The sequence below is a fragment of the Rhineura floridana genome, chromosome 19, assembly GCF_030035675.1.
Source record: "Rhineura floridana isolate rRhiFlo1 chromosome 19, rRhiFlo1.hap2, whole genome shotgun sequence".
Taxonomy (NCBI): Eukaryota; Metazoa; Chordata; class Lepidosauria; order Squamata; family Rhineuridae; genus Rhineura; species Rhineura floridana.
Genome location: NC_084498.1, coordinates 23,576,412 through 23,596,771, shown reverse-complemented (window position 1 = coordinate 23,596,771; position 20,360 = coordinate 23,576,412). Strand labels below are relative to the sequence as shown.

Below are 20,360 nucleotides of genomic sequence, written 5' to 3'. Positions count from 1 at the left end.
TTCCTGTGTTCCTAGAGTCCCCACCTTAGTCCACTAGGTGTTCCTGCACCTGCTATAGTTCCAAGAGGATCATCGCCTTTGTGCACAAGCCTTTGCCGATGCTGATGATGCTGACTTGAGGATGGGCCGTGGGGAAATGAAACAATCCCAGTATTATTGCCTCTGTGCAGGAATGGTACGATGAGCACTCCAGGAAAGAAGAAAGGCAGCTTCCTTGGCAAGAGGATGACCAGCTGCTCAGCCAGCCCTTGCAGCCTCCAGGCCTCCGCCAGCGCTCTCAGACCGTTATCTAGGCCCGGCTAACATAAGGTGCTGCTTCGTCTCCTGTGCATTAACCACCTCCTGTTTACTTAACTTTGCAATGTATGTGTTGAATTAATGCATAGCGTGGCCTGGCAGAAGATCATCTCCAGGTGCTGTTGTATGAGAGAGCTTTGGCTCGTCTTTTTGCACAAGCTCATTCCCGTACTAGAGTCTGCCAAGTGCAGCCAGAACACTGCCTGATGGCCTGGGCATTATGCAAGGGGAGGGTGGCAAGCAGGGATACCCACAGTGGCAAAGTGATTAAAACATCTGGGATTTGTCTAGTGTAAGGTAGGCAGGGATTCATTTTGCTCTCTCTTGATACACAGATAACTAAGTACGGTTGGATGAAATAAGCTGAAGTATACAATACTGCTGTTTTGCCGCCAGTCTTAGTTTCATTCCAGCCTCCCAGGCTGGCCGGCAACAGCAGTTCCATCAGAAAACTGGAAAAACATTGACTGCCACTGCTTGTCTTTCTGTATGTAAATGTCTTTCTGAGCAAGTCCAGTCCAGTTTGTAACAGGACTGCCTTTTTGAGGTCCAGCTCTACCCTCATCATCTCCATCAAGGAAATGGGTTCCTGTTTCAGTGAGCTGCTGTGGCTGTGTAACACTTCCCGCCCCTGAACAAGGCTTGTCCCATTATGCGTAAGTACTCTGCTCTTAAACTGACTGAAACGGGGAGACTGTTAAATACAGGAATCCTGCCACTGCAGCCTGGAGAAGGGTATGTGGTCTTGTGGAAGCAGCCCTGCCTGTGGAGATGTATTAAAGCAATAACTTTGAAGGAAGTAAAAATAACAAGGTATAATCTCACAGTCTCTGCAGGGTCCAGTCCGTGTTGGCCCTTATCAGTTGTTACCTCTTGCATTTTTTTTTATCATCTTCTTATTAGCTGTGGTCTCTCTGTGTCACATACAGATGCCCCTTCTCCTCACAAGCAACAAGAGATGGAGCATGAGTTTCACAGTCCTTTGGTTTAGAATATGAACTTTGACGACATGTAACGCTTGCCTCAAATATGGCAGTCCTCCCAAGTTATTCCCTGCCTGTGATTTCAATCTGAACCGGAGAGGAATTCCACTCCCCCACCTACTTGCTTAAACTCTGCTGCTCCAAAGCCAGAAAGAAAGAGGTCTTTCTCCCCCCAAAACTGCTATGGCAGAGAGCTAAGAGCTCTGGACTATGCAACTATTTCTTATGGCTCTATGCCAGGTGTGGGAAAGCTTTGGCCTTCCAGGTGTTGTTGAACTATAGTTCCCATCAGTCCTTGCAAGCATGGCCAATGGCCAGGGATGATTGTGGTAGTTCAGCAGCATCTGGTTCCCCACACCTGCTCTGTGCAATAGAAGTACCAGATAATAAAGGGGAAGAGAGACATAATCTCCTGTTGCAAGATAAATGAATAGATGGGAAGGGATTTGTCCAATCTTAATTCGAATTGGCTCAGAATAAGCCACGCCGTTTCCCTGGTTTTTTGGAGGGTGACGTTAGGATGGCTTGTCCCCAGATGTTGCTGGACTACAAGCCCCATCATTCCTGGCCATTGGCCATGCTGGCTGGGGCTGATGGGAGTTGTAGTCTGATATCTGGGGACCCAAAGGTTGGGAAAGGATGGATTTCCTATCGCTGCAAGGGAACAAGCTAGTAGTCTGTGTGTGTTTGTGACATCCCTGATGACCTGATCTGTCCCTAGGAAGTTGTCACTAAGAGGGGATAGATATTGTTGGCAGAACAAGCCATTAGTCTTACGCCACTTGCTGAAACCCCCACTAGCGGCCTGCTCAAATCAGTCACGGCCTTCCTTAAGGATTTAGTGGATTTGCTCAGCTGCCTAGGCTGGAGAGGCAGTCATACTAAGTACCACAAGCAGCCACTTATGCTGTGGGCTAGGTAGAGTAGTGGTACACCCGCTGTAAAAAAAAACAAAAAAAGGTAACAGTGATCACTGCCTTGCTTTTTGTTTTTAGTGCATATAATTATTTGCTGATGGAAAGTGAATTCTGACCTCATTTATGGTGAAACTGAAGTTTTCTGCTCCTTCATACACCAGACTACTAACTAGCCTGAGTGTCGCCAATCTGGTGTCCTCCCGATGTTCTTGGGCTCCAACTTCCATCAGCACGGCCACTGATCAGGGATGATGGGAGATGGAGTCCAGTTGCATCTGGCCAGTACCATGTTGGCTACCTCTGAGCTAGCCAAAAGGAGCAAACCTGTGTGTAGCATTATCTGGGCCCTTCTCCACTGATTAGAGCTTTGAGACCTGTTCTTAAAAGTGCTTTCCCCTAACAGCTGGGTACAGTTTCTGCTACTCTGCAAAGTGTAAGTAGAGTTGAAGGTTTTTCTCAAGCTGTGTTGCTAACTGAACGCAACTGGCACTGTTACGTTTTGTTTTTCCTCTCCAAAATAAGCTAGCGATAACTCCAGAAGCTGTTGCTTGCAGGCTAGAAGGACACAAACCTCAGAGTATATCTTCTAACTGCCCTCTCCTTAGCTTCCTTCAACACTTAACTCCAAAGACAATCACTTGTAGAAATGAAACACATGGGAGGTTTCATTTGCTGGGAGTTTGTATGGCAACAGTAATGATGATGTCTGAAACAGTGTTATATAAATGTTTCCAGGCACATTTAATAAACGTTTCTAAGCATTCTTTGCTTTCCGCATTTACTCGAAACGGGTGGGAGAAAGCTGATTCACCGTGAAGAACAAACTGCTTCCTCTACCAAGAGCACTAAGTAATTGTGCAAACCAAATGTAGCGCTTTCATGTTTTACAGCTGTATATACCCTCTGCTCCCCATTTATAGATGCACAGGAAAAAACCAAGGCTTCTTAAGGCCTGTGTCTCTATCCTCTTTCACCCTCCACCAATTGCTAACTTTCCCTCTCTTACTTAACCTCCTCCTTAAGGAATCTCTCTCTTCCCAATTTCCTTCCTTTCACTTTCTTTCCTCGTTTGTTTTTCTAGTCCTTATCTCTATTTAGATTGTTAGCCTAAAGGAAAGGCCGATACATTTTTGTGTGTGGGTGTGGGGAGTAGCACTACCCAGCAAGCATTTTGTGGAGCACAAGTAAAGGGCTCATCTGCAGTGTTCATACATCACACACTCTGCTTCCGCTTTGCATGTTACTTAGAAAGAGCATTTGTGTATGCGTTGGAAATGTGAGCCCTGTTTGCACTCTGCATTTAAAGCAATATCATAACCACATTGTGAGGGCTTTCCCCAAAGAAATCTGGAAAGTGTAATTTAGGGGTGCTGAGAAGCTGTTGGGAGACCCCTGTTCCCCTCACAGAGCTACAATTCCCAGATTTCCCTAGGAAGGATCGATTGTTAAGCCACCCTGGGAACTGCAGCTTCATGAAGGGAACAGGGGTCTCTTAACAACCCTCAACACATCACACTTTCCAGATTTCTTTGGAGAGAGCCCTGACTGTTTAAAGTGGTATGATACTACTTTAAATGTGCAAATGGGGCCATGAGCAGGGTGTTTTGCCTGTACAGTGTCACAAGGCCTGGAAATAGACGCAGCCACTGGCACTGATGTTCAGCAGCTCTTCTATAGCACTGAAGCGAAGGAGAAATCATATTTTTTGTTGTTGTTGCCTTTATTAGCATACCAGATTACACTGACCTCAGGACAGAAAATGGTTTAACAGGAAGGGAGAGTACTGCAGACATATTGGCACTTGGTGTAAATGCTTGATGTTCAGGGAGGTTCCTAAGAAAATATTTTTAAAGTGAGTAACATTCAAAAAGCACTGGCTCCTCCCCTTCAAGAAGCCTGGACAGAAGAGGCTAAGGAAGACATTTCATTTTAATGATGCACACAGCTCACATCTGTTCAGGGTCATAGTCCAGAAGTGAGTTTCAGTAAATCCCAGCTAGTTAATAACCCTAATCTCTCCCTGCCTTCCAGCTCTCCAGCACCAAGGATTCATGTAAAACTGCTTCTTTCTAACAGATTCCTTAAGGAGATTTCCTCAAGTGCAGCTTTCTTGCAGCTCTGAAAAAAGAATGAAAACTTTGGCCCAGAATCTGCTTAGTAGTTCAAGAACAAGCATCTTGAATGGCTGATTAACTAGCCCGGTAGCAGCTTATGCACATTATTATTTCTAGCAATAGCTCAGGGCAAGTTATCCCTCTCGTTTTATCTTTCTGAGGTAGATTATTCCATAGAGACAACGCTTGTCCAAAGCTACACTTTACTACATAGACGACAGAGAGGCTTTGAAGTTCAATCTCCCAAATATAAAAGAACAGCCTGTCCCTTGCATTCCATGACAATTAGTGGCAAGGACACGTGACCTGAAACGCAAGTTTGCCATGGCTTAGCTTCCAATCTGAATGCGTGTCCTCACCTAATTTGCCATGTCGGGATAAAGGAAAAGGTTTGGGCGGTAGGGAACACCCTACGAACCCAGCAACTGTATAGAAAGCAGCCATATTTTTCCAGCTGACAAAACCCGGGAACCTTTGGCCTTCCAGATGTTGCTGAACTACAACTCCCATCAGCCTCAGCAAGCATGGCCAATTTCCCATGATGCTACAGGATGGGCATCCTGAGAATTCATGATGGCTGACCACTGGTATTGGACAGGTAAGCCCATCACCAGGGTACCACCCAACACACACAGAAGGGCCCCCATTGTAGGGCAGTTTGCCAGCCCTGGCTGGAGGTGCTGCTTCTGGGCAACTGTTATACAGGTTTTCTACAAATGGCTCACTCAGACACCAAAGGATTCTTTGGCAAAACATCTCAGAATGGAAAGGGCTCTCCTTGAATGTGCGTGCACGGAGCTTGAACACGTAGAACAAGTGGGGCACACAAAATGGTCCCTATAAAAAAATCTGGCAACCAACATCAGAGTTAAAGAATTATATATGTTTACAGTATTTTCCTTGTTGCAATAAAACAATCATATATACAAACACTCCAATAATAAAGCCTTTGCGGTATATTTTGACAGACACCAGACACATTTCGCTACAAAGACCTCAGCGGCAGCCTCCAATAACAAAAAAGGTCAGCATGATAAATCTGTTAAAAAAAAACAAAAGCACTGACGAGGCAGACCTTGAACAAACCAAAATTATAACAGTTGATACTCACTAACAGGCTTTGACTGTGAAGAGAGCAACACAATTCACTTCAAGCCTCCATTGCAAACCACAGTCCGGAACAAAATTCTCAATTTTCAATATGCCCTAATTAAGCTCATACAAAATATCTCCGTTCACAAATCCCAAACCTCAACATTAACTCAGTACGTCTTAAGAAAGTTAATTTTGAGTCAACGCCGATTGGTAAGTACCAGCTTGTTTATCTCAGAAGTGCTGGCCTGTTAATGTTTTGTTTTATTTTTTACAGATTTGTCATTATTTTGTTTCTTTGCCACTAGGCCCTTGAAGACCTTTGTGCTGAAACACAATTGGCATACGCTGAAATACACCGCATGGGATTTGGCCTCTGAAGGATTTATTATTGGAGTTGTTATATATCCAATAAGTATTATAAAAAAATTATAGGGTGTATATGATGTCAGTCCTACTCAGAGGAGACCCACTGAAATGAACAAACATGACTAATTTTGGTTCAGTAAGTCTACTCTGAATTTGGGATATAACCCTATGTATTTAATTTCTCCTTGATGCTTAAGATCCTTTAAAAAAAAAACCAACCCTGACACAGGCATTTTTAAAGGCTTGGTATATGATAAAATTTATAGTTTGCAGGTGCACTTATGGGGAGAATAAATACAGATGAAGCCAATTAGAAGTTATTCCCAAGATAAACTTTGTTGCTTCCAGTTAGTGGCATTTAAAACAAATGCCATGCGATTGACATGACTGCATATGACACAGACAAGGCAACCAGTAGCCCTCTAAATGCTGTTGTGACTCCCAACTCCCATCAGCCCCAGGCAGCATAGTCAATGGCCAGGGATGCTGGGAGTTCAGTGTGACCAACAGCTGGAGGACCACAGGTTCCAGACGGAACAATTTGGGCTCATTTGCACTATACGTTTAAAGCACGGTGATACCACTTTAAACCATCATGGCTTCCCCCAAAGAATCCTGGAGGCTGTAGTTTGTTAAGGGTGCTGTTAGGAGAGCCCCTATTCTCTTTACAGAGCTACAATTGCCATCCTGGGCTCCTGCTGGGAGGAAAGGCGGGATATAAATCAAATAATAATAATAATTCCCAGGGAAGAAGGGTTGATTGTTAAACCACTCTGGAAATTTTAGCTCTGAGAGGAAGAGGGGTCTCCTAACAACTCTCAGCACCCTTGACAAACTACAGTTCCCAGGATCCTTTGGGGGAAGACCATGACGGTTTAAAGCGGTATCACAGTGCCTGAAATATATAGTGGAGATGGGGCCATGGAAATTGATATTCCCAGACTGCTATCTTGAAACACATTTACTAAGTGGGAGTAAATGAATTCCAAGGGACTTGCTTCTGAGTAAGCATTCCTAGGATTATTATACACCTTGATTCAGCTGGATAGATCATGCTGATCATTTTTTATCTTGCCTTGGGGTGGGTTCCAATGTTGCACAACAAGACCCAACAGTTAAAGCACTGTCCACGTATGTCTCCCCACACACCCCAAGGAACTATCAGCTTAAACCATTGAACAATTGTCTGTGGCTGCCATGCTGTGTCACTCTGACTGAGACATGCTTAAACCAGGGAGTGGGAGAAGTTCTAGGTTTCCCAATACTGATGAGCAAAACATTCTGGATTCAGCTACCTGAAAACACAGGATTGCCCAATGGTGTGAAGCTGACCGGGCCTTTTTGAGGAACAACTGGCCAGGTTAAGAGCTTGCGAGGGTGGTTGTGTCTTCAGCCCGACGCGCCGTCTGGGTGGGTTAAGCAAGAAGGCCACTGCACCAGGCTCCCAAACTTCCTGTGGTTCAACACAGATGTCCAAACGCTTGTGACCGTGCCGAGTGTGGTCAAGTGCTGACTGAGGGATAAAAGTGCCTCGTCATGCCTTTGCCTCCGAGACAAGGCCGTTACTCACTGACATGGGAATTAGCAGCGAGTCAGCAATCGGCCACCTCTCAGAAGCCAGAGAGCTGCACTTGCACAAAGTCAGCTTACGACTCACCAAGCTTAAAAAAAAAAAAACAACTTACAGCCCAGCAGTGGCTTGTCATAAATGGCTGGGGGCTTGCTTAGATTCCCATTTTTGCCACCTGTTGGGAACTGCAAAAATAAAAAGTTGAGAACATGGTAGGCTACAACACACACACAATGAGTTGGCTGCATCAGTGTGCCTCCTGTTGTGCAAGCATGTTGCGATGCCACAACTTCTGCACACTAATTTTACCCTGGAATTCTTAAAAGGCAGCACTTCCACATACATACATAGTAAAAAAAACCAGCACAAAAATGAGGACAACAGCATAATCCTAACCATGGTCCTATCCACACCATACATTTAAAGCACGTGGTTTCCCCCAAATAATCCTGGGAACTTGTTACGCTTCTCAAAGCTACAATTCCTAGCATCCTTAAACTACAATTCCCAAGATTCTTTGGGAGGGAGTTATGTGTTTTAAAAGTATAGTGTGGATTTGGCCCACATCTACTCAGAAAAGTCCTACAGAATTCAATGGGGCTTAGTGCCGGGTAAGTGGAGTTAGGATTGCTGGCTGAATTTTTCAGCCAATTTAAAAAAAGATTCCCAAAGGTTGGAATGTTGCGGCCACAAACAACCTACTCCTCTGAATGTGCTTGCAGGAGTGCCTTTGATCCTTTAAAAAATAATAATCCTTGAGCAGCAGTGGCAGGAGGGTGGTCAAGATGAAAGATGTTAAAAATCTGATGCTTCTGACAAGAGTTTCATGGTAAACCAGAAACAATTCATGTAAGTTGGAAGCCAACAGTTCCTGGGCATGAAAAGTGGCATAAGAACAGCACCAGGGTATTTGACGCAAACACACACTGCCACACAGCTCAAGAGGTTTTTGAAAAACCACATGCAAACCCAATTACCAGAGACAGTGAACAGCGTTTCTTCTGAATCCTTCAATGCCGCAGTTTGGAATGCAGGGACAGGGAAGGACCACAGCACAGAGGCAGAGCATCTGCCTTGCATGCAGAAGGTCCCAAGTTCAATCCCCGGCCTCTCCAGGGAGGGCTGGGAGAGACCCCTGCCTGAAGTCCTAGAGAGCCGCTGCCAGTCAGTGTAGACAACACTGAGCTAGATGGACCAATGGCAGCTTCCTACCTGGTTCCCAATGCTCCTGGTTCAGGCTTCCAGCCACTCCCTTCCATTCCTCCATTTTGTGTCTCATCTTCAAAAACTCAAATCAGCATCCCACGGCCACCGAGCACATTAACAGTTGCGCCGTGTGGATTTCTCTCTTAGCTTCTTCGAGTTTTGAAAAATGGGGGTTTCTTGAACCTGCGGATACCTCCCCTCTCGGGCACGGATGCTTCCAGTTTGGGGGAGATAAGCACCAGCACGCATCCCTGAGCATTGGAAATAGGTGTTGGGTTTTAACAAGATAATTGATCTCTCAGCTGTACATGTGCAGTTTCTGGTTAAAAACTCTATTGCGAAAACGAACGGTCAGAAGCCACAAGGAATTAAGTGTGTATCAGGGGGCATACATTCAACATCAAGAGGGTTTACAAACCACTTCTAGCAAAAGTCATTAAAAAAAAAACCATCTCATTTTTTTGTTTTTAAAAAAAGACACCTTTTGTTTAAAATCTACGTAATGCTTTTTTCTTTAGAAAACTTAATACTGATCGGGAATAAAAAGCCTCCCAAGGCATCTTGAATTGGCCAAACAATCCCTGAATTATAAGAGGCCTGAAAGCAGCTGGGGATCCTCATGCCTGCAAACGCTGCAGCAACTTCACAATGGCCGGGCCAAGACCCTGTGTACGTTTCTGAGATTTGAGTTGCTCTTCCTTCCTGTCGGGGGACAGCAATCAAACCCGACTATTTGGGATTTGCCAGTGATGCCGGCCGTTGTGTTTGTTGCAAGGCACAATCTTCCAGTAGAGCAGCTCAATCCCAAGAGGGGGGAGGTCTTGCAAGCCCATCCACCGTCCTATGGGAACGTAAAAGTATGTCCGTGATGAGAGATGCCTTCATCAGACGGCAGAAAGCCGAATCACCCTGAACTCGGTCAGTAGAGCAACCGTCAAAAACACCAGATAAAAGACGATGAGGCAGCAGCCATATCCTTGCCCCAGGTGGAAGCACTGAGCGGGCACAGAGAGGAAGGAGACGACCAGGCTGAGGCCCAGCGCTCCAGCCAGGATCCACACCAGGAGGCCATCCGATTCCAGCTGCAGAGGGAGACAGGAAAAGCAGGGCGAGCATGACGGCTGGTCCAGAGAACAGGCCTAGTTCTAATGAAGGGGTTACCGAGATGGGGAAGACCCATAGCTCAGTGGTAGAACATCTGCTTTGCATGCAGAAGGTTCCAGGTTCAGTCCCTGGCATCGCCAGGTAAGGCTGGGAGAGACTGCCATCCGAAATTCTGGACAGCTGCTGCCGGTCAGTGAAGACAATACTGAGCTCGATGAGCCAACAGTCTAGCTCAGTATAAAGCATATGTTGCGTAGCGTTGTGCCCTCCAGCTGTTGTTGGACTACAGCTCACCCCGTTCCTCACCACTGGCCATGGCTATGCATAGCCTGGCTTCAGCTATCAAGGCTCTGGTAACCTCCAGGTTGGACTACCTCAATGCGCTGTATATTGGACTGCCTTTGAAGATGCTTTGGAAACTACAGCTGATGTACCACGTGGCAGATAGATAGTTAACAAGAACAAAAGGTGTGTATAGTGCTGGTTCTGACCCGACTGTATTGTTTGCCAATTTCTGGGCCCTATTCAGAGTGCTGGTTCCAACCTTTACACCCTTACACAGTTCAGGACCACTATACCCAGTTATAATCTGAGGTCCTTCTCTATGTGCCACCTCTAAGGGAGGTCTGGACAGTGGCGATGAGAAAACAGGCCTTCTCTGTAGTAGCCCCCTATTTATGGAATGCTCTCCCCAAGACGACCTGCCTGTTGCCAACCTTGTCATGGCTTCAGTGCAAGGTGAAGAAGTTTTTGTGTTCCAATCACACAGTACGGTATTGTTAAATTTGTTTTTAATACTATGGGAAGGGCTGTACCTCTGTGCCAGAGCAGGTTCAATCCTTGGCACCTCCAGGTAGGGCTGGAAGAGACGCCCTGCCTAAAGCCCTGGAGAGATGCTGCCAATCAGTGCAGACAATATCGAGCAATGGACCAATTACCTGACTCAGTATAAGGAAGCTTCCGGTGTTCCTATTTTATTATTGCATTATTTGATTACTATATTTCCTCCTCTTTAGCTGAAATTCACTTTGGAACTTGTTTAGTGGGAAGCGAAATTTACATATTTGGTAAGCCTCGCCTAGCCATCAATCATCCCTGACCACTGGCCCTGCTGGCTGGGGCTGGTGGGAGCTGGAAGTTCAACAACAGCTGGAGGACTACAGATTCCCCAGCCCCTGGAGCGGAAGAAGGAACGGCAACGAGAGAGTCCATACCCTCACAACCAGCTTGCTGTTCGTCATCTGCAATAAGCAGCCCAGCCCAACGCCAACGAGCATATCTGGAGGCAAGTTCAGGAGTGACAATGCTGCTCCGAGTAGGACTGAGCCGAATACAACCCAACGTTTTCTACGGTTTCATACCGATGGGGTGCACCATCGTGATACCCTGAGCACTGGGTGGTACATCAATACACACAGTTTGCCCTCAGGCGGCATGTAATGTAGTAATGATGAGGTATTGTTGTGTTTTTACGATACAATATTTGTTTTTGCTTTTGACGACGTAAGTCGCTCGGGAGACCTTCGGGCCACAAGCGTCTAACAAATCTAATAAATTACGATCATGCTGACATCTCACGAGGACTAATGCAGGATGCCTCTGGAGGCGTCCCAGGAAGCGCAGACCCAACCCAACAGGGGAAGCTACAAACTGCCTGGAAAACCCAAAAGGATACTGAAGATGATGCCTCCAAAGCAGGCAGAAAAGGCCATACGAGGGTATCCCTGCCGAGCCATCGTGAGGTCCGAGAAAGTGTCTGCAAGGGGAAAAAAAGGAGAGCGAATCGAATGGTGCAATTTTAGCCCCTGCTGGCTGGATTCATAAATGCAGTGCTTTTACAATCCCTCTTTGCAGGGAACTCTGGGAAATGTAGCTCTGTGAGGGGAATACGGGTCACCTAACAACTCTCAGCACCCTTGCCAAATGACACTTCCCAGGATTCCATGAGGGACGCCGTAAACAAAGTGGTATAATACTACTTTAAATATATAGGGCGAATGGGGCTGTGGTGATGGCCACCAACTTAGAGGGCTTCACTGGGAAAAAAAAAAAGATTAGACAAACCATAGAAGAAAAAGTTTTCAATGGCTCTCTGTTATGTTCATCTCTGTTATCTCTTTGGCGCCTACTGAAGACCTTCCTCTTTCAACAAGCCTTTTAAGTAGAGACCTTATCTCATTCTGCTGCTGCGTTGGAATTGCTTTTTAATATGTTTTTAAACCTTTTTTTCTTTTAAAAAAACAATATGCTTTTTAACCTTCTTTTAAGAGGTCTTCAAAGCTTTTTTAAAGAATGTTTTTAAAGTTGTTATTTTAAAGTCTTTTGTTATGTTTTAAAGTGTTTTCAGTGCTTTTGTTTGCTGCCCTGGGCTCCTCCTGGGAGGAAGGGCGGGATATAAATAAATAAATAAATAAATAAATGGCTACTAAGCATGATATGGCCATATGCTGCCTCTGCATACCAGCTGCTGAGAAAAGCAGCGGAAGAAGGCTCTATTTACTTATTTTATTTACTTAACAAAATTTATCTATTGTTCGATTGTAAAAAAAACCTCCCAGCCGTTTACAAAAAAATTAAAACTATTGACAAAACAGTTAAAAACGTTTTAAAACAATTAAAATAGCAACAGACTAAAAAGACTAAATAGATCAACGTCTATGTGTCTGGATAGGCCTGCCTAGACAGACAAGTTTTAAGCAGACGCTGAAAGGAATACAGCGAAGGGGCCTGCCTGATTGTCAAGAGGCAGGGAGTTCCAAAGTGTAGGCGCTGCCACACGAAAAAGATTCCTTGCAAGGGCGGAATGGGGATTGTGTGGCACCTGTGAGAGTAGCTGCTCCGCAGGTTGACATGCCTGAAATGGACTGCCTTCAAGTCGATCCCGACTTATGGCGACCCTATGAATCGGGTTTTCATGGTAAGCGGTATTCAGAGGTGGTTGACCATTGCCTCCCTTGGAGGCTAGGCTAGTCCTCCCCAGCTGGCCAGGGCCTGCTCACCTTGCCACAGCTGCACAAGCCAGCCCCTTCTTTGTCTGCAACTGCAAGCTGGGGGGCGACTGGGCTCCTTGGGTTAGCTTGCCCACGGCTGCACAGGTGGCAAGACACATAACCCCTGAGCCACTCATCGTGGGGGTGATCTTTAGCTGGCCCTTGACACCCAGGAGACACGAGCGGGGATTTGAACTCACAGACTCTGGACTCCCAGCCAGGCTCTCCTCCCCACTGTGCACATATTACCCTCGTGACCTGCTTGGGGGCTACCACCGGGGATCTCTTGAGCAACTTGGGGGGTCCGCAAAAGGGAAGAGGACAGGATATAAATGCGAGATATAAATATACAGCCAAGGGGGCAGGGAGAGGCCAAGCGCAATCAGGTCTCCTCCTTGCCAGCCCCACAGCGCTCACCTCCAATGCTGTTCCCCCAGGCCAGCAGCGTCAGCCCCAGGACCGTGTTGCTCAGACGGAAGATCACACCCAACGTCCTTAAGATGTTGACCACCTCGGTAGCAGTAGCGTTAATCCACATGGCGCTCACCAGGAAACCCAGGAAGGCAAAGAACTGTTGCAGCAGCAGGAGAAAAGGAGAAGTGAGAGAGCCATCAAGAGCCCCTTTCCTCCCTTGTCAGTTTCCGAGGCTGCCAACTGAGCAGGCAACATGCCTCACAGAGCAGGCGGGGAGCCTCCAGGCCTCTCCGCCTGGCCCTTGGGACTCTCCGGGGGCCACACTCGACACTGGGCCTCCTTCACGCCGAGTCGACCCTTTGAAATGAACGAACTGATGCTAGCCATGTCCATTCGCTTCAGTGGGTCTACTCGCGAGTAAGACTAGCATTTGATATCCCCCCGAGTAGTTTTGCCTGGCTGGGAGAGTGTCCTTGAACTCCGATTGCAGTTTTGGCTTGCCTGGGTGGAGGATGGAGAGGGATGTGCAAGTGCGTATAGAAACTAGACTAGTGTACAAATATTTACATTCCACTGCTCTGCCCATTGTTTCCTCTGGTCCCACCCACCACTGGCATGCGGCCCTCAGAAGGGAACGCGGCCCTCTGGTTGAAAATGTTTCTCCACTCCTGACATAGAGATTGGGGGTGGAAAGTGAGAACTAACTGAGCAACAAACCTCCCTGCCCTGGAAGGTAGCCAAGACGGCACAGCAAATCAAGTCCATTAATGCCATGTGCCAATTGTTTATTCCTTATTTACTCTTTCTTTCAGCCCAGCCTACCTCACAGGGATGTTGTGAGGTTTGTAATGGGTGTTGAAACCCCGCAGGAGGAAGGAATGGGATGAAATTGTCCTGGCTAAGTAATACTGCACCACCAGTGTGTGCATACTGCTTTACAGAGTACAAAAGGATTGGTCTCTGCCCCAAGGAGCTTACAGTCACAAATTTAACATTCTGGAAGCCACAGAGGAAAAAGGGAGGGAGGTGGAGACAGGAAGTAAAAGCAGGAAGGGCATGTGATGGTTCAGTTACACAAGGTGTGGCTGGCGCCAAAGGGTGGATCAAAAGGGTCTCAGCCTGGGCCCACGGATATAGAAAGGGCCACTCACAGAGCCCAAAGAAAAGAAACATTCTCTTTCTCTCTCTGCAGTGTTTACACCCCTTTCCCCATCTATTCTGGGCACAGGCTTCTCAGCTTCCCAAGGTTTCATTGCTGCCAACAGGGAACAAGACTAAAGGGACCACGAGAGAGAGACTCAAACAACAGCACCCAGACCCTCAATGCTCACCCAGTGATATCGAGGTGGGTCCTCATTCCTTGTAGTGCAGAAGACAACGATAGCCAAGGCAGCCCCTGTGATGATCACCAGACCCCAGACTGGGAAGACACCTTGGATCTTATAAAGACCATCTGCAAAAGAGAGAAAAATGGAAACACTCTGTTAGACCCTTTTATACTAGACCCAATGGTGCCAATTCAGTTCCATAGTGGGGATTAGGGTGGCAATAGAGTAACAATAGTGTAACAACAGCCATTTGTACGTCACTTTAAGGAAGCCACCTTATGCCAGGTCAGACAGCAGCCTTCTTCAGGAATTCAGTACAAATGCACACAAGGGCAGAACAGAAATACAAGGGGCAGGCCTCCCATGGAGGAAAGCACTTACAGGCACCAGACTTCAGCGTGAGGATGCAGACAAGGGGGCCAGTGAGCAAGTGTAGGCAGTTCAGGGGCCGCTTCCAGTTCTGATCTTCCCTGTCGGGGTCCACGACAGGCACAGTCAGCAGCAGCACAAACTCCACCGGCAGCTGAGGAGGAGGAGGAGGAGGAAGAAGAGAGAGTGGTTGCGGCGGGGAAAGCGCTGTACGTGTGGGGTGTCAACGAAGGTGGTTTCTGCAACTATCCGAATGGTCAGCTGCAGACCAAAGGGACTCTTCGGGGCATCATTTGTTCCAATGACGGGGAACCTCTCTTGCCCTCCAGATGCTGTCAGAATGCCAACTCCCAGCAACAGGGCTAATGATCAGGGCGGACGGGACTCATAGCCCAGCAACATCTGGGAAATGAAGAAAGCTCACCAGGAGCGGAATTTCTCACGAATGGACCGTGAGCTCAGCTCCGTTCCAGAACCGGCCGTGACCTGTGACCGCTGGCGACGGGAGGGCGGAAGGCAGGGGGGCCCATAGAGCCGGTGGGGCCAGAGCCAACGGCAGGCAGCGCCAGCTTCATTCTAGCTTTGTCCCACCTCCTCCTCCTCCTCCGTGATGAGTTCTACCAGGGCAACACTGAGGCTACAGAGGAGGAAGTTGACAGCCAGGGACTGGCTAAGAGGTGGCTAGCAGGCAGGGGCTGGCTAACAGTAGGTTGGTGGGGCAGCACCCCAAGGGACCAGCCTTCACTGTCTGGGACTGTAAAACAAATTCCCAGGCTCAGAGGTGCTCCGCTCTTTCATTCTGTCTGCATCTGGCTCTGGTTGGCAGACCCTCGAGTTCTAGTAACGCAAGCCAAGGAATCTGCCAAGTCTGGTATCTGCCCACCTCTAGCAGGGATGGGGAACTTGGGGGAGTCCGACGCCAGGCTCGGGAGAGCCGAAGTAGGTCATCTTCACCCTAGTCAATGAACTGTTGAAACCAACGAGATCAGAAGCTGCTGGCAACTCTCTTTGCGGATGGAGATGAGCAGACACTATTCAAAACTATGTTTTGTTTGTAACATTTTTTTTTTAAGATGCTTTGCTTTTGAGATGTTTTATAGGAGTTTTTAGTGTTTTAGCGCTTGCTTGTCACCCTGGGCTCCTGGGATGATTATTATTATTATTCTTTTATTATTATTCTTTTATTATTATTATTATTATTCTTTTATTATTATTATTATTCTATTATTATTATTCTTATTATTCTTTTATTATTATTATTATTATTATTATTATTATTCTTTTATTATTATTATTATTCTTTTATTATTATTATTATTCTTTTATTATTATTATTATTATTTATTTCTACCCTGCCTTTTGGCCAAAAGGCCCTCAAGGCAGCTTACAAAAAAACAGAAATATAAAAATACATCAATAAAACACATCAATACATCAAAATACATCAATAAAACAATACAATTTACAATTTACAGTAGCCGACACATAAATAAATAAATAAATAATAAGAACAACAACAACTCCCATCAGCCCCAGCCAGTTACAGCCAACAGTTAGGAATTATGAGAGTTGGGAGGCCAACGGCATTGGAAAGGCCACAAGTTTCCCCACCCCTCGTCTAGGGTCCCAGAGACAACCATCCCCAATGCCAAGCAGTTACTTTTGTGCCAAGGCCACTTCTGTGCTATTTCACACACGTCTAACGACACACAAACCGCCGCCGCCGCCGCAAGCCAAACAAGGTGGTCACGACACGGTCTGCAGACTTTTCACACTTCAAAGGCCAAGCGTGTGAAAACTGGGCTTTTGAAAGCGGTTCGCTGCCACCAACAATGAAGCAATGATGAAGCAACTCTCAGGTGAGAGCTTTCCACACTCTTCACATAGAGCATGACGGGGAAGGGGGGTGAGTAGGAACAGAACACACCACAGCGAGTCAGCTCGTGTCCCTTAAAAATAAGAAGGCTAAGCCACACCAACTGGGGGGCTCGCCTGTCTGCAGCCGTGAGACCCGCTAGAAAGTCACACTGACGTCTCCCAGCTTGGGGAGGGGGGCACTGTGGTGCTCCCTTGGGAGACAGACAGCGCACGAGACTCGGCGTCAAAGCCCTGGGCTCAGCCCTGCAGATGCAAGCCGCTCTGCATAAACAGCAAGGGGCATGAGCGACGAAGCAGAAAGGTGCAGAAGGAACCAGATGCTTTAAACTGTCCTCACCACCACCAGGGCAGAACCGGATGCTGGTAGTAGGCAGGGGAGTTGGTAGCAATGGAAGCCATTACTTGAGGGACCACCTTGCCCCATATATGCCTGCCCAATCTTTACGTTTAACTGAAGAGGTGCTCCTCTGGGTGCAAAATGATGCTTGTCTTGCTTCTACAAGGTAGCGGGCACTTAGCGTGCCTGCACCACAATTGTGGAACCCCTTGCCTATTAATATCAAGCAAGGCCCATCACTACAGAGGCCACATCCGTACCATACGTTTAAAGCAGTATTATACCCATTGAAGCTGGCATGATTTCCTCCAAGGAATCTGGGGAACTGTAGTTTGTAAAAGGTGCTGAGAGTTGTTAGGAGACCCCTTTTCCCCTCGCAGAGCTACAATTCCCAGGAAGGTTTTAACAGTCAATCCCTGTTCCCAGGGGACTCTGGGAATTGTTGCTGTATGAGGGGAAGAGGGGGTCTCCTAACAACTCCTAGCACCCTTAAGAAACTACAGTTCCGAAGATTCTTTGTGGAGGGAGGAAGCCATGGTTGTTTAAAGGGTATGATACTGCTTTATATGTATGGCGCAGATGCGGCCTTGGTTTCAAATACCTGCTTAGGATCTTTCTGTCTGCACAGCCCTTTTCAGATGCGTAGCTCAGTCCATTGGTACTAGGGCATCACTGCCCAAATGTTAAGTATTTTTATGCTTTATGGATGTGTTTGCTGTCTAGATACTTTGCTGACTGTACAGTATATAAGCCTATTAACTGAAAATAAAACTATTAAATAAATAGAACATACAAATAAACAAATATAAATTCAAATAAATTTAAAAACTCCTAAAAAAACTACATTTAAATCAGCTGTAAAATAAAAAGAAACAAAATAATATTAAATAAATAAAAGTAAACATAAATTATATTTAAAATTAAATTAATGAAAAGAAAAATTAAAAATAAATTTAAACATAAAATAGTCCATAGTTAAATAAAAATAAAGGGCTGCCCATGAAATTGGTCTGGAAGCTGCAGCTGGTGAAAATGCAGCAGCACGGCTGCTCACTGGGGCAGGGTATTGCCAACATGTTACCCCACTGCTGAAAGAATCACACTGGCTGCCCATTACCTACACGGCCAAGTTCAAAGTTTTGGTTGGGGGGTACCAAGCCCTATGCAGTTTGGGACCAGGATACCTGAAAGATCATCTTACCCCTTATGTACCCAGTCGATCACTGTGCTCTGCAGGCGCAGATACCATCTTATCAGGAGGTCTGTTCTGCACAACATAGGTAGTGGACCTTTAGTGTAGTGGCACCCACCCTTTGGAATCCCCTCCCCTTAAATATTAGACAGGCGCCATCTGTGTTATCTTTTTGGCACCTATTGAAGACCTTCCTCTTTCAACAAGCCTTTTAAGTAGCGACCTTATCCCAGTCTGTGTCTGTGCTGGAACTGCTTTTTAAGATGCTTTAAAAGTTTTTTTAAAAAAGATGTTTTTGTTTTTAAGATGTTTTAAAGTGCTTTTAGTGTTTTTGTTTGCTGCTCTGGACTCCTTCTGGCAGGAAGGGCGGGATATAAATGTAATAAATAATAACATTTAAAAAATGAACCTAAGTTAGTCATTCCCATTAACGGCAATGGGTCTACTCCAAGTAGGACTAGCATTGAATGCCACCCATAGTTACCTTGCAGACCTTGAGCAACCTCCAATAGCAAGGCTTCCTCCTCCACGTCCTGTAATCCAAAGGGTTCACGGAGTGCGCCAGGATCTGGAGAGTGCTCTCTTCCGAGGGAAGCAAAGGTCGGTATTCTTCCCCTACGTGCAGAAAGAGAGAAAAAGAGAGGCTCACACAGGGCTCACACAGGGCTCCCAGGACACCTCTGATCCTCACCTAACCCAGCCAGGCATATGGAAGCTTCAAGGCACAGCAAGACTTGGGGGCTGACCCCAACAGCAGGGCCGGCCAAAGACATTTTTGCCACCTGAGGTGGAACACCTATGGCGCCCCCTCCCTCAATTCAAGGGGCATAGTATCCAGCGCCGGCTGAGTTATTTTGCCATCCAGAGGGGGAAAAATCCCACATGTACCTCTCCCTGGAAGTAATGTACAATGACAACAAGCAGCTAAGAATGGCTTGCCCTTTCATGACATCTAAAATCAGCCGCAAGAGGTGGCTGCCTCACCCTGCCTAATGGTGGAGCCGGTCCTACCTACCAACGAGGATAATTTGCTAATGTTATAGGGAGGTTCGCACAGAAAGATTTCTGTGCATGGAGGTGATCGCAGAAAGGCGCAAGCTGCCCCCATGCTGATCCCAAGCATTTAGCATACTCCAGGAGTTCTATGGGTATATTGAAGCACATTATTGATTGATTGATTGATTTATACCCCTCCCTTCCTCCCAGCAGGAGCCCAGGGCGGCAAACAAAAGCACTACAAACACTTTAAAACTTCATAAAAACAGACTTCAAAATACATTAAAACAACACATCTTTAAAAAATATTTTTAAATGCTTTCAAGACGTTTAAAAAAAAGGTTAAAAACATATTGTTTTAAAAAAAAGGTTTAAAAGCATCTTAAGAAGCAATTCCAACACAGATGCAGACTGGGATAGGGTCTCTACTTAAAAGGCTTGTTGAAAGAGGAAGGTCTTCAGTAAGCACCGAAAAGATAACAGAGCCTGTCTAATATTTACATGTGCAGAGCCTACTCAGGATGCTTCCCCTTGGCAAGGAATCGTACATGCATAGAACTCCTTCTGTATGCATGTTGAATGTGAGGACTTTGGGGTCACATTCACACCACACATTACTCCACTTTAAACAGTCATGGCTTCCCCTAAAGAATCCTGGGAAGTGTAGCTTGTGAAGATGTGGAGAGTTGTTAAGAGAGTCCCAACTCCTCCTCGCAGAGCTACAATTTCCAGCATTGTTTAACAATCGATCCCTCTTCTCAGAGAACTCTGGAAATAGTAGTTCTGAGGGGAATAAGGGCTTCCGAACAACTCTAAGCACCCTTCACAAGCTATACTTCCCAGGATTCTTTAGGGGAAGCCATGACTGTTTAAAGTGGAATAAATGTATGGTGTGAATGTGGCCTGCGAGGAGACAACTGGATGCTGGTACAATAGTCTGGTGTGCTATAAGAACATAAGAACATAAGAAGAGCCTGCTGGATCAGGCCAGTGGCCCATCTAGTCCAGCATCTTGTTCTCACAGTGGCCAACCAGGTGCCTGGGGGAAGCCCGCAAGCAGGACCCGAGTGCAAGAACAGTCTCCCCTCCTGAGGCTTCCGGCAACTGGTTTTCAGAAGCATGCTGCCTCTGACTAGGGTGGCAGAGCACAGCCATCATGGCTAGTAGCCATTGATAGCCCTGTCCTCCATGAATTTGTCTAATC

General features: G+C 46.4%; 2 protein-coding genes across 9 annotated transcripts in view; one reads left to right on the top strand and one right to left on the bottom strand.

Moving 5' to 3' along the window:
* The window catches only part of TPCN1 (two pore segment channel 1), a 45,049-nt gene extending 42,089 nt beyond the window's left edge, over positions 1-2,960 (top strand). For 3 of the 4 annotated variants that reach the window (XM_061603141.1, XM_061603139.1, XM_061603142.1), the window contains one exon: positions 171-2,960. In XM_061603141.1, the coding sequence (XP_061459125.1) occupies positions 171-293 (123 nt within the window). In that variant the 3' untranslated portion in view covers positions 294-2,960. The remainder of the gene's footprint in view (positions 1-170) is intronic. The other variant, XM_061603140.1, reaches the window with a different exon arrangement.
* A 944-nt stretch (positions 2,961-3,904) lies between these two features.
* Positions 3,905-20,360, bottom strand: part of SLC8B1 (solute carrier family 8 member B1) — a 36,407-nt gene continuing 19,951 nt past the window's right edge. For all 5 annotated transcript variants that reach the window (XM_061603145.1, XM_061603146.1, XM_061603148.1 and 2 more), the window contains 7 exons: positions 18,645-18,775; positions 14,766-14,907; positions 14,388-14,509; positions 13,060-13,213; positions 11,328-11,408; positions 10,867-10,931; positions 3,905-9,630 (listed from right to left, as the gene is read on the bottom strand). In XM_061603145.1, coding sequence (XP_061459129.1) covers positions 9,433-9,630; positions 10,867-10,931; positions 11,328-11,408; positions 13,060-13,213; positions 14,388-14,509; positions 14,766-14,907; positions 18,645-18,775 — 893 coding nt within the window. In that variant the 3' untranslated portion in view covers positions 3,905-9,432. The remainder of the gene's footprint in view (positions 9,631-10,866; positions 10,932-11,327; positions 11,409-13,059; positions 13,214-14,387; positions 14,510-14,765; positions 14,908-18,644; positions 18,776-20,360) is intronic.